Genomic DNA, 15,105 nt, shown 5'->3' on the forward strand with positions numbered 1-15,105 from the left:
CAACTTATAGGATATATGATGGCACCAGATGTACCAGTCGAGCGGGAATGCAGGTTTAACCTCCAAGATTGTATGGATTATATTTGGGTGAAGAGAATGCATGTATTTTGACTGAGTGATCATGACACGTGTGCATATGAAAATCCGCGCTTCTGCACGGTCACGACCTCATCGTTCGGGGCAGTCGACGCATTTCTTGTCATACGAGCGCCGAGGATGCAAGCAGCGCTGCTTCGGTTGCCGGTGTCTGGACACGACGCCGTTGAAATGATAAGTCGCACCTCCCTCTTCCTCCATCCGACCCAGTTCCACTTGACCGTTCACAGGCACCATGACTGTGTCCGGCTTGGTCACGACGACGGCTTCACCGTCTGGCAGCTGGCACTCGACGTGCGTGGCACTCAGGATCCGAGTCACACGCGCCAGAAGCACCTCGACTACTTCGTCGTCAACTTCAACTCGGTCGATCGGTGTTGAATCCAATTGTGGCGACGGCGGCAAGATGGCATGCCCTTTCTCCGCCGCCAAATCCCAAGGCGTTTTCCCCATCACGTTCGGAGATGCATCCGCCCCACGTGCCAACAACTGATCGACGATAGATGCATGTCCTGCCTCTGCCGCTTTGCTGAGCGCCGTCGACCCGTACCGTGTCTTGACGTTCACGTCGGCTCCCGCGGCAAGCAGTGTGCGGCAGATTTCGCCGTGTCCTGACGCAGATGCACACATGAGCGCCGTGGAGCCGAACATGTTGGCCTGATTGAGTACGGACGGAGGTACGTGCGGCAAGATGGCGCGGCACAGCGCGAGGTGTCCGCCGCGCGACGCCAATGTGAGCGCGGTCGACCCGTACGCATCCGTGGTGTCCCAGTCGTCAGGCCGAGGACTGGAGTCATCTTCGAGGAAGTCTAAGGCCACATCCGCCTGTCCTTCCTTGATCAGCGCAATCAAGTCAGCGGACGAGGCAACGACAGAGCTGAAGCTGCGGAGGCTCCCGCCAAACAATCGCCAACTTCGTCCAAGCATTTGTGGGGGACAGTGTAAAATAGTGTAAGCAGTTTAACGTTAGGTAATTGATCATAGTCACGTTAAATGCTAACGTTAATGTTATTATTAATATTACTATTAATAGTACTACGTAGTACTACGTAGTACAGTACTGTACGAGTAAACCTGGTACTCGTTCATAGCATGGTGAGTGTAGATCCCGCGAACGTACTGTTGGTTCAAGGTAAAGTTTTGCTGGTAAAATTAATACTTACTGTACTGCTTACTACCTTATACTACTGTGGTACAGTAGTAGGTAAGGATACCTGCGAACCAACATTACATTGTAAATACTAAAAACGTACTCTAGCGTTTTTTCATGACATATGTAGGTTAAACTTGAAAGGAACACACTTGCATGGCGAATGCTTCGAAGTACTACTAGTAATACTACGTAGTACTAGTAATTTGCATCGCAAAACAACCCTAACTATACTGTATAGCAACGACCTCTGGTAGTGCATTGATCTTCGTATATTACAGTCGCTTGGGTTTCTTGGCATCCAGCGCCCTTTGAAACTGGTTGGCTTTGCCTTCGTTGGCAACAAAGTCCTTACGTTTCTTGACCTTCTTGAGCTTCCCCTGGTCCAGCGTCTGGTCCCAAAAGTCTGGCTGTTTGGCTCGCTTGGCTTGATACAGCTGGGCGTTGAGTTTGCGCACGTGTTGGTTGTGCTCCATCTGCAGCTCCGCCGACACATCTTCGTCATCGTCGCGCCACTGCGGGACATCCGCCGACAGCAAACTGTTCTTGAACTTGGCGTGCGGTCGAAAGCCAGCCTTGACCACGGCGTGCTTGTGTGTTGCCACGTCATTCACGACGACAGCTTTTGCATTGACAGATGTAGGTACGAGGTATCGCTTCCACGGCGCAGCGAATCGAATATGGCGGTTCAATCGACCTCCAAATGCAGGGCCATAGACCACCGCCGCCGCCGCCTTTCTTGTTGTTGGTCGTCCTCCTTTGATGGGGCTTGGACATGTACCGACGACCGCGGGGATTTCTTCCCCACGACTAACATCATCGTCCCCACTCAGGCTTTCTTGGGACGTTTCCCCGTCGTCACTGGGCCCGCCTGCCACAACGTTCGTGGTCACTATCGGTGTCTTCAACGTCGGTGTCTTCAATGTCACTATCGGTTTCTTCAATGTCACTATCGGTTTCACCGGCACCTGGCGCGAATAAAATAGCATGTACGCGCGCTGTTGGAGCACTGTGTGGACGTTCACTACGCGGACAGTTTCGTCGTTCATTTCGTGCCACGTGCCCGCGGGACTCTTTACGAACGCATAATAGTGACCACAATCCGGCGACGCCCCAGCATGGACGAGCACCGCCGTGAGTGCGTACGTGGCATGCTCCTGGGGCGGGGTGGACAGTACGCGCGGGTTTAAGTGGAGGGTTTCGGCAAATGCAATGTGCTTTTTGAGTTTGCCGTGAAACGCATCAAACCGTTTCAGATGCAGCACCAATGCATTGGGAATGTCGTGGATGTTGAGGCCCTTGCTGGCGTGGCTTCGCTGGCTACAGCCCGAGCACTTCCATGCATTCGCCGCGTCTAACGTTTCCACGGCGGTGAAGTGCGCCAGCGCGGCCTCGATCGACGAAATCCCACTTGATACCTCCAACGACAGGTCCAGGAACGGCTCGACGTGCGCCGACACGAACTTGCACTTGGCGCACTGGACGTGGCTGCGCAAGGTCCCGCCAAACACCGAGTGCACGAGCGTCGAGTTCGCCACGGGGCTTTTGTCAGTCAAGCCAGCTTGTTTCAGCGACGCGTTGTGCAGCGAGTCCATGAGATGGCGGAAAAACTCGTGCGAGTCTTCTTGCCGCCCGATGCGGAATCCTTTGGCGATCTGCTTGAGGTTCACGACGATGTCCCGCGGCTGCATCACGCGAGGCGCGTTCGGCGCATGCATGAGAGAGAGGAAGCGGGCCATGGCCTTCTCGGCATGGAACGAACTACCGCCACCACCATGCATTTTGTGTTTGGAAGATGGAGCAGATGCAGCCTGGTTGACCGCGGCGCGACGGACCAAGTACTGGGCAAACGCTGGCGAGTACACGAGGCACTGCAGCACCGAGTTCAAGTAGCACGTGTTGCCGAGGTTCATGAGCCCAGGACCAATCTTCCTAGGATGGGCCCATCGCACCAATGCATGGATGTCGTCAACGGCCACGAGCGACGACGCTTTCTTGGATGTCGACGCTTGGACGCCGCGCGACGACGATTTGGTGTTCGCCGACATGCCGGCATTGGACGCTTTCTGCGCCCGACGAAAGTCGATGCGGCGCTCCTTGACCAACTGTGCTGCTGTCTTGAGCTGCACCGTCGTCCCTGTAGCGAGCATCATGTTGCCACGGTATGTAGTGTGGTCGCAATTGTAGGATATGTCGAGAACTCAAAGCGTTTCTTATAAAAAGACGACAGTATGCACGACCAACGCCATGAGCATGTGCTGCATTCGTGTATTTTTACACGATAAATCACGAAAAATGACATGTCACCCTGCCGTCGCGGGCGAAACCACCCATGTTCATTGTTGTGTTATCCGAAATTATCCGGATAACAGTGGCTGCCTCGTTTGACTGGTTGGTGGTCGATTTACAGGCACAAAGAAAAGTTAATGTATGTGTGTGTATCCACGTATTTTGCCCAATCCGATTCTGCGAGTGCAACTCCGTTGGTTTGATTTGCCAGTAAAATGAAATTGCGATGTAGATAAGCCAGTCAGAATTCAATATTTAGAAAATACACTCCAATTCAAAGAGCGCCTTGGGATTTGCGCAAGATCACACAGGTGCATGTTTTTGCGGTTTTTTCGAAAATACGAACCTTGATACCGGCATGGTGCAAGTCATCTAAAGACGACAGATCGGCCATCCTCAGGAGGAGACGTTTTACTATTACACGCCTCGGTTCTTTCAGTTAAACCCATGCAATTTTGACGTTAAATCATTATGAGTTACGTTGTTTACGTGGTAAATAGGTTAAACATCCTGAAGAATCCGGATACATCATACGGACAAGTTCTGAATACAAAGACCAAGATATACTTGATGCTCCTTTTCAAATGTGCCTGGCTCCATATATTTCCATACAAAAAGGCTGGTTAGTTTAAATTCTACTCGAAGTATTTATTACTTGACGACTACCAATTGTTCACCAATCGAAAATCTGAACTGTAACTTCAGTTGCATCAAATCAAAGCTGGAATGTGTATCTATCGAATGAGCCAATCCGCTTGCGATTACGAGGGAAAAATGTAAAATTTAGTCCAATCAGAAGTCAAGTGCTGCAATCATTATGGAACAGAGTAGTACTTTGACTTTTCCGTAACAAGATGGGCTTGTCCAGTAACTATCGTTATAGTTAATGCGTCAATGACCCCTAAACTTTATGACCTTATTTTTCAAATCAGAAAACCTTAACTCGCACCTCATCGAGGCATCCAAATGTGCTCCTGAGGTCGCTCCAAGTTTGTGATTCGAGTGGAGGCTGAATTTTGAGCATTTGTGTATATTAAGTGCCTATCATTAGCTTCCCATTTTACCAGAGATCAACATGACCTCTAGTAAGGTCGCCACAGTGTTGGCATGGGTTGAATGGGTTAACTCGTCCTGCAAAGGTGTCGACAAAGGCATCCAAGTTGCTGGGTTGTCATCCTGAATATTTAGGACCTATTTTATTATACTATTTCTATTATGGGTATACAAACTACTACTCACTCTGTCGCAAGTCTTTTACTCTAGTGTGTATTAAAATTGCAGTTGCATACAAACAATGAGTTAAAAAGTAAAATAATATGAAATGCTGCGAAAGATATGGATCAGAGTAGTATTAACTATGGCATATTGTCCTAAAAAATATCAATACAAAGTTGGAATAGCTGTCGAAAGACAAGGCATTTTTTTGTACTGGTAGTCTTTAGATGACTTGCACCATAGGATGATAAATCCAACCTCAAAATTAAATCCGACAATGCTTACGACATATTTGAAACGTCAACATAATCCGGATGATGACACGACTGACGGATGATTTGATTGGGAGATGATAGCCAATTAGATAGCGAGAATAAATTTTGCACATCAGTGGACAATTTGCGGCGCAGCCGTACAGTTCAGCGGCCTCATGCAGTGGTGTCGTCCAGAGTGCATCTTTCTGCGGGAGACTTGGGCGAGGGTAGGACCCCTGGAAACCCATCATCGGTAGCGTCGCTGGGAACTTGCATACCTGGCAACCATGTAAATGGGGGTGTGACCAGGCGCTGATGAACCAGACCGAAATTCGGTCTGGTTCATCAGCGCCTAGTTACACGAGTGGAGCACTCTGCCGACCATCGCAGCACATCAAGCTGCTTATTTACGGAGGTGCGTTGATCCGAACATCACTATTAAGTCTTTATGGTAGAATGAAGTAACAGACCATGACATTTGCGATATTATGGATAGGAGCAGCCGGAGGCCTTGCGAGTTTGCGCGACACGTTGTGGCTGTGGGAATTTGTCGCCCATGGCCACGATGCATGTGTTAAACGTTAAATTGCCATCGACAGGTATTCAACAAAACAACTATACTAGCATCTACCTTATTTGTCGTTGATCTACATCATGAAAAATGATGAAAAAAAGGTAATATATTTGGTGTAACTCAAATACCCTCGTCGACCACTAGCTCCTTTGCTCTGATTGGGTATAACACAAAATCAAAATTTGAAAGTTATCATAGTCATGCGACGCATCCGGAATAAGCGCGTCACGTTCACGGTCACGAAGAAACTCGAAATCGTGAAAGAACACCTTCGACACGGCACCACTGTCTACGCTCTTGCCAAGAGACACGAAGTGCAAGGTAATTGAGTACTGCGTTGGATCCAGTCACACGAGAAACTCAAGGCTGCGGTCCGTCGATCGCCACGTGCCGCGACAATCAACCCTGATCGTCCAGTTGCAAGACCCGCAGTGGAAGAGAGCCTGTTGGAGTACTTCAACTAACTACGAGACTCCGATGTGGCCATCAGCACGAAGATGCTTGTCCTCAAAGCCAGGAACCTCGACCCAGAGTTCCATAGTGATGCAGACAAGCCGCTAACGTCGTGTCTACCAGTTTTTGCGACGACAATTCCTGAGCATTCGACGCCCCACGCGCCAGGGCCAGAAGATGTCTGGGGATGTCAAAAACGACTTCGTTGCAGCGGTGTGTGATCGTCTCATGCCGTTTGGGTCCATGGAAGGCGTCCACTGGAACCACGTCGTCAACATGGACGAAACGCCGGTGTATTTTGAACCAAAAATTAATACCACCATTGCGCGTAAAAGGTTGAAGACGGTGTCGGCTCGTGTGTGATCGTCACACAATCCACGGATTACTGTGGCGCTTACAGTGACAGTGACTGGGAAGCAGCTCCCTCGGTTTGTGGTGTTTAAGGGCGTCCCGGGGGCACGCATTAAATCGGGGCTTGGTGTTATCCTCCTCGACGGCGTGTTTGCAACATGTCAAGCGTCGGCCTGGATGGACGAAAGGACGACGAAGCTGTGGGCCGACAAGGTTTGGAATGGGTTCGCACAGCCACTGGCGTCAAGTTTCCTGTTGCTGGACGATTATAAGTGCCACAAGCAGTCATCGTTCTGCAACAAGCTGGCTGGTGTAGTGTATGTACTACTTCGAAGTATATAATGTTATTTCCGTGCTATTTTAATAATATATGTGAAACTTGTAGGTGGATTCAGTTGCGTTCTCCAACCCCTCGATGTTGGAATCAACAAACCTTTCAAGGACAATGTACGGCACCAATACATGATGTGGGCGTCCAAAAACATGCCCGGCAACTCGGTTGTCCCGACACCAAGTCGGATATTGTACTGCAATGGATTTCAATTGCATGGAACGCAATCTCTGAAACGACCATGCTCAAGATGCAATATATGCGCAAATGCGGATATATTGCATCAGTTTAATCTATGATAATCCTCAATATGTTCGATCAAAACTGCCTTTACAATGCCAAGGTTTCGGACGGAATTGTCGTGCTTCGCTTTGCTTGGGGAGTTGCTGTAATCTTCCACCACAACAGCAGTCTTGTTGTTGTACTTCTCCTTGTGTTTGATCAATCGACGGGGCAAGAACACCACATGACAGCGAACGTCGGCCCCCACAAGGCGAAAAGCCACAGTGCGTACATTCTTTCGTCCAGAATTTCCTAATATAGTAAAACTTTAAGAATGCATACTCACACAACTTGATGTAGAAATCAGAAATATTATATTCCACAGTATTTACCCTTGAATTTTGAAGTAACATCGGCGATTTTGCTGCCGAGTGACGCACGCCCCCGGTGCCACACGCGAGCCAGTGGCAGTTGTACTGATCAGCAAGGTCCTTTAGTCCTCCTCCATGCGGAAGCTTGCCACATTTGGACCTCCCCAAAAGCACCTCGTAGAGTCGTTGTCGCTGATGGAGTGTGAAGTGCCTCGTTCTATGCCACCAGCACTTGGCCAAACCGAGGAGGTATCAGGCGGCATGAATTGTGGTGTCATGAGGAAGGGGAAAGCGCTCGAGGAGTGAAATTGGAAAATGATTCCTCCTTGGAGCGATTTATATGCTTGCTATCTGACCTGCTTGACTCGAAGGACTATTACTTTTGATCCAAAAAACGAGCTGAAACTGGTGCAATGTAGCCAATCAAAGTTGAGATCTTGCACTTTTCAATGCACCAATCAACTATTGCTATTCGACATTTTTAGAAAAATCCCGCCAGTTAGAAAACAATATATCATCCTTTTGGAACTACATAATGATATGAACCGTGCATTTCCATTTCTATACTTGAAGCAACATAAAAATCCAGCATAAAGAAAAATCTATACTTCCGAAACAAAATGCTTGGTGACATCATTATCAATAGATCATACATGTACAGTACACGCATTTTCAACAAACACGTGAACGTGCCATGATCCCGCTGCTGGACTCATTTCGATACCGACTTGCTGCGAAGGTTGGCAAACCCTTACGCAAGAGCCGAACCAGCATTGGGCAGCCAGTTGAGCTCTACCTGAGCAAGACAGCGTCGTTTGGAGTCGTCAGCACCATGCTTGTCGACGCCATCACCTCCATTGTCACTGCGCATCATGCAGAGCCAACAAATTCCAAACTGATCTGGGACCTGAAACTACAAAAGATGTATATGTGAAAATAGCAGCAAAACTCAACGCTAGATAAGTACATCAAACTAACCATGGGCAATTACAACGAGGTCATCCAGCAAGTCTGGGTAAAAAGAAGGTCCGTAATGATCAAGCATCGTTTGCATTGTTGCTGTTCGTGTACAATACATTGATAATATTTTCTACTGTATTCCACCAATTCAACTAAAACAGTACTAATACTGAACGAACAAATTAGACAAAAACACCGAAGGTGCAGGAATTAGACGAGCGACTGCCCACAGCATCGAGACCTCGGCAGCTCGTGTGGCAAGCTACAGTACATACAAGAACAACACATAGAACTCGGGCCGCTCCAGACGAATTTTGCCTTCGTGGTCACAGCACGATTGCCAGCAACAACACCGGTTAATATCCCCAACAACGCGACTATGCAACAGTTTGGGCATATCGACAGGATGGCGGCCGACTATTCCGAAGCACGACGTCGCGAAGTGAACACGCATGCGGAGACGCTGATGAGCCAGCCAGTTCAGTGTTTTGTCACCTTGGACGACCTTCATCAAATTCTTGCAATCCCTCCGTTTGACCTGACACCAGTATTTTGAGAACCGTTTGTCGGTGATGTTGCCATCCCGAGTCATAACGTTAACGATATAGATCACATTGACCATGAATAATGTATCAAACATTTTACATTGAGAACATTTCTTTTTATAATTGACTTGTATCATAACCACAGTGGCAGTACAAATTGTTGTCAATCTTATCATTATTTGTGCACCCTAGAAATACCACATACAGATCGAATATTCATTCGAAATGCTAAGGGGTACTTGTTCATCCTCCACTTCAACAGACTAAATCGAACTTCAGTTGGGTTCAGGTGTGGTTAACACGGCGGCAAAAGAAAACTAACGCCCCTGTTTGGACAGCTTCTTGCAGCTCGTTTTACATATGGATCTTTGCATTGTCCAAAATCAAAATGGAGCATGGGATGGGCCAGGCGTTCAAGTACGGAATGATGCTCTTGAACATCGCAGAGTGGAACTTTTCTCGTAAATATCCCTATCTTTTAACCTTATTGATATATCAAAAATATAATATCATTCAATTTCATAAATTAACATCAATATACTCCCAAGCTAAGAACCCCGACGTCGTGAACGCAGCTAGAGCTGACACTCTTTCCCCTCGTGCAAATTGCAATTTCACAATTGCTTTGGTGTTCCGTTTCGACCACGCATTCTTTCGGAGCACGTTGCTGCCATCCTTGGAAGTCTCGTCAAGGAACAAAAGGTGATCGGGGTACGAGTAGTACGGTTGCACGCGGCCATAGTAATCTCGCAGTTTGAAATCAGCAGCTTCCCTTGCACGCTTTTCAAGCACTACATTAATAATTCATTAACTAAGAATCAAATATCATATTAACATTATACCCTTTCGAGTCAAGCCTAGGTCATGCATGAGTGCCCGAGAAATCGTTGAAGTAGAAACTTTGGTGAGCGATGGAAACTGATGTCGAATCAACTCTTCGAGTTTCTCGATGTAGAAGCAAGGGTGCAAGACCGCGTAAGCTTGCACCAAATCGTTCACGTCTGCTGTCCACCGGTGCCCCTGCGTACGTTTTCGGCCACCAGTGACATGCCATGTGGACTTGAACATGGTGTTGTATCTTGACACAGATCGTCGGGACATTCCAAGGATCAACCGCACAACATCAAGGTCGATACCGTACACTTTAACGAGTACAACACATCTCCAATGCATATCAATGCTGATCATCGTAAAATAACTTGAATAAGATTAATGCTACAGCATCCAAAACTTCTTAGCCAATCAACACTGCTTGATCAATTGTTATCCGTTAAACCATGTATGCCCCAATCCGAAAATTACCTATCTTTACGCTTATCTTATGATGAAAAGTATTAAAGGAATGTTTTAGCTCTGGTTTAGCCAAAAAAGATGAAAAGCACAATGATATTTAGGATTGTAAAAATGTAGCTGCAAATTTCAAGTCGTAAAAACTACACGAGATACCCGTATGCCCCAAACAAACACAATGAAAAAATGTCGGGGGGTGAGGGAAATATGGTGTTCGACATATTCGCATGCTATTTTACCAGATCAAATCTTCGCACCGAATGCATGACCGATTGCTGACTTATCCAGATAATTGAGATGTCGATGTCAATAATGCGTATTTGACGACACAAATCCAATACAATTTTTAAACGGAGTCAAAATAATACGTGCTAGTACTTGGTACAGAGAATTTCGAACTACTAGATGTAATCCAATTTTGACGAATATCACTTGTAGAAGGACGATAAATCCGCTAGTACAGACGTTTGAATTACGATATTGCGCCAGAAAATCCTTCACAGCATAGGGCTCTGAAATCCTTGTTGGCATGATGGATCTAAATATTTTATTTTTACTTATTTATGAGGTTCTCATCGGCGAGTTATTTACTTTGTTGGATGTCAAGCAGTTGTATTTTATTGACCATCGTGTTTGCAAAGAATAATTTATTCCCATGTTCCCCTCAGACGAAAAACTTACTCGAATAATTCAAACACAATGGACAAGCTGAATTGTTAATCGATTAAGAATAACATACCAGTAGCAAGTTCTTTACTCCAAAGTACGCATCATCTCTTGAACGTCTTCAGTGGTCCAAATATGGATGTTACGAATGCTTTGCTACGATTTACCAACCGACGCCTTGGACGAGTACGTAGGGATTGGCGAAAACACTGCTATGCTCTCGTTTAAGGTAATATATCAATTTCCAAGCATGCAATATACTAGTACATAATAGTTTATCTCGTTAGCGCTTCGCGGGGGCCGTTGTCGATCGATACGAACGCGAACCTACAGCTATGCACGTCCAGCGGTGTTTGTCCATCAATGCAAAACGAGGGTTTCCTGGCTTGTTTGACTGCTTGGACTATACTCACTTGTCGAGGGGAAAATATCAGGTTGCATACCAAGGGCATAACCAAGGTCGTTCGGGTGACCGATCAATTATCATTGAAGCCGTAGCTGAGCTGGACTTGTGGATTTGGCACTTGTACATCGGACTACCTGGATCGAATAACGACATCAACATCTTGGATCGCGCGCCACTTGTGGAGAAGTTAATTGGCGGTGTGGCACCCCATTGTAACTACACCGTCAATGGCACTACCTACACAATGGCGTATTTACTCGTCGATGGTATTTATCCGAAGTGGCAGGTCTTATGAAGATTATATCGCACCCCGAGGGCGGCAAACGAAAGTGGTATTCGAAACGGCAAGATATTCGTAAGGACATGAGCTGAGCTTTGGACTGCTCCATAAGCGATTTGTTGTACTCCGTAACCCTTGCCGCCTGTGGAACGTTGAAGACATTATTGTATTGTGGCGAGCCTGTATTATACTCCACAATATGATCATCGAAGGCGAGCGTGTCCGTCACGAGTAGGAACCAATCTCAGGCGCCACCGAAACGAATTACATCTCGGACAACTCCACCTGGAGCGAGGGGCCAACGTACAACATGATTCTGGCTGGAGTTGATGTCGTACAAGACGAAGCCGTATACTTTAAGTTGCGCGACGACTAACTTGCCCACCTATGGACTTCAAAAAGCGTTACTCCGGAGTAACTTGAATATAATTGAATCGGTTGGTTCCTTCTATTGACATTTACACTAACAACTTTTCATAGTGAACTTCACTGACGATTGCATTTTCATTGAGTTCGTCGTCATTTGCACCTTTTTCACTAGAAATACGTGTCTGGTTTGCGAGTACTGAGGCTTGCTTGAGCAAAATGTAATCACGAGTGGTATCACCTAGTATTGGGATTGTCATAAGTGACAAGTCTGTTGCGCGCAAAAACATTTGCTCTTCAAAGCTCTTCGATGTCATACTGCAGCGGCGATCCCCAACCGCCAACTTCGTTGCCGAGAAAAAGCGCTCGCACATGTTGGATGTAGGGCTGTAGGGCGCAGGAAGCGGCAATCCTTGTAAACGCTCGGGGCTCGCAGAACCTTGTTCTTCTTCAGCGCACGCTCCGCCAAAGAAAACACCGGCACAGCAACGCCTTCTTCGCTGCCTTGGCTCGCTTGAGAAACCCGCAACGCCTTGATGGCGTCAGCTTCGACGCTGGTCAACGACGCTTCGCTTCCAAGCAGGACCTTGACAACGCCGTCTTCAAACGCTGGATTCTTCACAATGACCGCGCTTCGACCCAATCGTGCGTCGGCATCCGGGTAATCTTCGATTACGGTATCGAAGATTTGTCGAACATCGAGCAAGGAACACTTTTCGGATTGCAGCTACAATGTAATCGCGTTGAGGTCTTCGAGCTTTGTGAGTAATGCTGCTACCTAGCGATCTACAGCAACATTGAGACGTAAAACATCAATGTTGTTGTCATTAATCTCAATCAAAGATGATTTGATTTCTTCGAGTATAACATGTGTATCGTCTTGTGCTTGGCTTCCTTACTTCGAGTACGTTTATCCTTTCTGCAAATGACTGCAATGCAAAGAAAATATAATGGGACAGCGTCGTGACGTTATTTAAATTATGGAGTCAATTAAATTATATAACCTTGAAGTGGTCCATCAAGCTGAAGTGGAATTTGGAATGTCAACTTTTCTGCAGGTCATCAGATTATGCGTTTTGAAATAGAAATAATGTTACAACGAAGGCATTGGTACAAAGAATCCAGTAACAGTGTAAGCGTTTGACGCGATAGCGCAGTGGTTAAGCGTGACGGCATCAAATGATCGAGGAAGAGGCCCGGGTTCAATTCCCGAGCAATGTCAAACTTTTTCTAAATTTTCACAATAATAATATTATACTCCAAGAAGTATACAAAATCCTAGATATAAAATGTTTACTGATTCAGAATTATAATAACTCTCATCATTCTTCATTCACTGGCGCACGATCGAGAGCCTTCGTAAAACTGGCTTGGACGACCTCAGCTGACACCAAATCCCGCGCGGCAACGGCGCGCTTGATCATTGCCATCCTCTTCGGTTGGGCGGTCAGTAAGTATAGGTCTTCGTCGTCCCCTTCGATCATTTCCTCAAACAGCCACAACTCCCGTAGGTGACGCTTGAAGGGAACCATGCCGCCGACGTCCAGTGGCTGGCAGACGGAGGTCGAGTTCGGCGGCAACGGACACATGTGAGAACCCAGCTCTTCGTTTACAATCTTGACTGACATATGCGACTCGAAATTGTCGACTAGGACCACAGAACACTCCTCGATGCCATCGTGGAGCACTGAACGGAGGAACTGCTTCCACACACGCGCGTCCATCCACGCCTTCTCTTGGACACCGTAGGAGTGTCCGGCTGGGAAGGTAGGGACTTCCTTTGACTCGATGCGACCGTTTGGCTGACCCTTCGTAATGAACATGATAGGAAGCTTTGTCCCATCGGCACGAGCAGCGAGGACAGCCGTCATGAGCATTGAATGCTTCTCGCCGCACGAAATCTTCGAGCTACCTCCACGAACTGTCCAAATGTAGTTCGGAGGCATGTCATAATAAAAACCTGTGTCGTCGACATTGTACGTGGCTTCTTGCCATAGGCGCTGTATGATCGGTGGTATTCGTTGGCAAACTCTTCGCGAGTCTCGGCGAGGTCTTCCTGGCTTTTCTTACCCTTGCCAGGTCGTTGGCGTGAGAATCCGTGGCGTTGAGAAGCGCAGGAGTAGCTAAAGGATGGATTTGTACCCGTGCCTAATGCCATCGATTCCAAGTAGTTGATTAGCCAGGGTCGTTGGTTTCGTTTGATCCAAGTGATCATGTGCATGGTCGTTAGGGCACGCTCGGCGTCACGGAGGTCATTGATGAATTGGACGAGTCCGGGTGAGTCTGGAAACTCCTCATGGAGGCCTCCTGGTGACCCTTTCATCCGCTTCTTGTTGCCATTGTAGCCTAGCAACACCAACCGCTGGGCTTTCCAGTTACGCAGAGTGCTGGAAGGGATCCCAAGAGAGGTTGCAACTTCGGTGTCATTCATGGTCTCCAGCATACCCAAAGCTTCGAGCTTGAACCGCGATCGAATGCATCATGCGTGTCTTTGATTTTATTGCACGCTGCCCAACTTTGCCCGCCATTTAAAAAAACACAAGTTTGGCGGGAGATTAAAATTTTATCCAATCACGTGTTTAGATTCATGAGAAATCTTTCTATTGGGCAAAACAAATGTTGAAGTTGTAAACTTCGGTTGTCCTTGCATTCCGTAGTTCCCTGTGCTTTGCATCTTTTTGTCACTTACATGGTTAAACACATTGTTTAAAAATTTCTCAGGCCTAAATAACGTCTAAATGTCTCGGCCTAATCCTCTGCTGCAGCTGACTGCTAACGCTGGTGAGTTTCCCCACAGCGCGTGTGCGTACTTTTGGGTCGTGTGCATCTACATCTCGGTGGTCTTGCGGCCGAGCACAATGTCCCCCTGCTGAGCTGGCCCTCGCTTTCACCCGAATCTAAATCCAATCGAAAAGGTTTGGGCATACCTTGTGCCAAAGGTATACGCGAATGGGTGCCAATTTTCGACGGTTAGTGAGCTCAAGAGCGACATTTTGCGCCAGTGGGACGCCATTGACCAAGTATTTATCTTGAAGCTTATTGCTTCAATGAAATCGCGTTGTGTGGATGTCGTGCATTGCAAGGGGTCATGTACTGTACCAAGTATTAGGATGGAATAGACCTCTTGACTAATTACCACGTCAGAAACTAATTGCACAATCTTTTAACAATTTCTTGGGTGATATTGGAAAATCTGATGGTTTCGACCAATGTCTGGACCCATTTTGGAAATGAACGAGTGATTAACCAATGTTATGAGTAACTTCCTTTTGATAACGTGATTTTC

The 15,105-nt window shown here is 47.0% G+C and overlaps 2 protein-coding genes across 2 annotated transcripts; both read right to left on the bottom strand.

Moving 5' to 3' along the window:
• Window positions 1–62: 62 nt before the first annotated feature.
• H257_14102 (hypothetical protein) lies at window positions 63–1,080 on the bottom strand. The gene has a single exon (XM_009841850.1). It carries the CDS (start codon window positions 1,021–1,023, stop codon window positions 169–171), a length of 855 nt encoding a protein of 284 aa, XP_009840152.1. The 5' UTR covers window positions 1,024–1,080; the 3' UTR covers window positions 63–168.
• A 388-nt stretch (window positions 1,081–1,468) lies between these two features.
• On the bottom strand, window positions 1,469–3,474 carry H257_14103 (hypothetical protein). Its single transcript, XM_009841851.1, has one exon. It carries the CDS (start codon window positions 3,397–3,399, stop codon window positions 1,522–1,524), a length of 1,878 nt encoding a protein of 625 aa, XP_009840153.1. The 5' UTR covers window positions 3,400–3,474; the 3' UTR covers window positions 1,469–1,521.
• Window positions 3,475–15,105: the final 11,631 nt, after the last annotated feature.

This window comes from Aphanomyces astaci (assembly GCF_000520075.1).
Source record: "Aphanomyces astaci strain APO3 unplaced genomic scaffold supercont1.53, whole genome shotgun sequence".
In the NCBI taxonomy this organism is placed as follows: Eukaryota; Oomycota; class Saprolegniomycetes; order Saprolegniales; family Verrucalvaceae; genus Aphanomyces; species Aphanomyces astaci.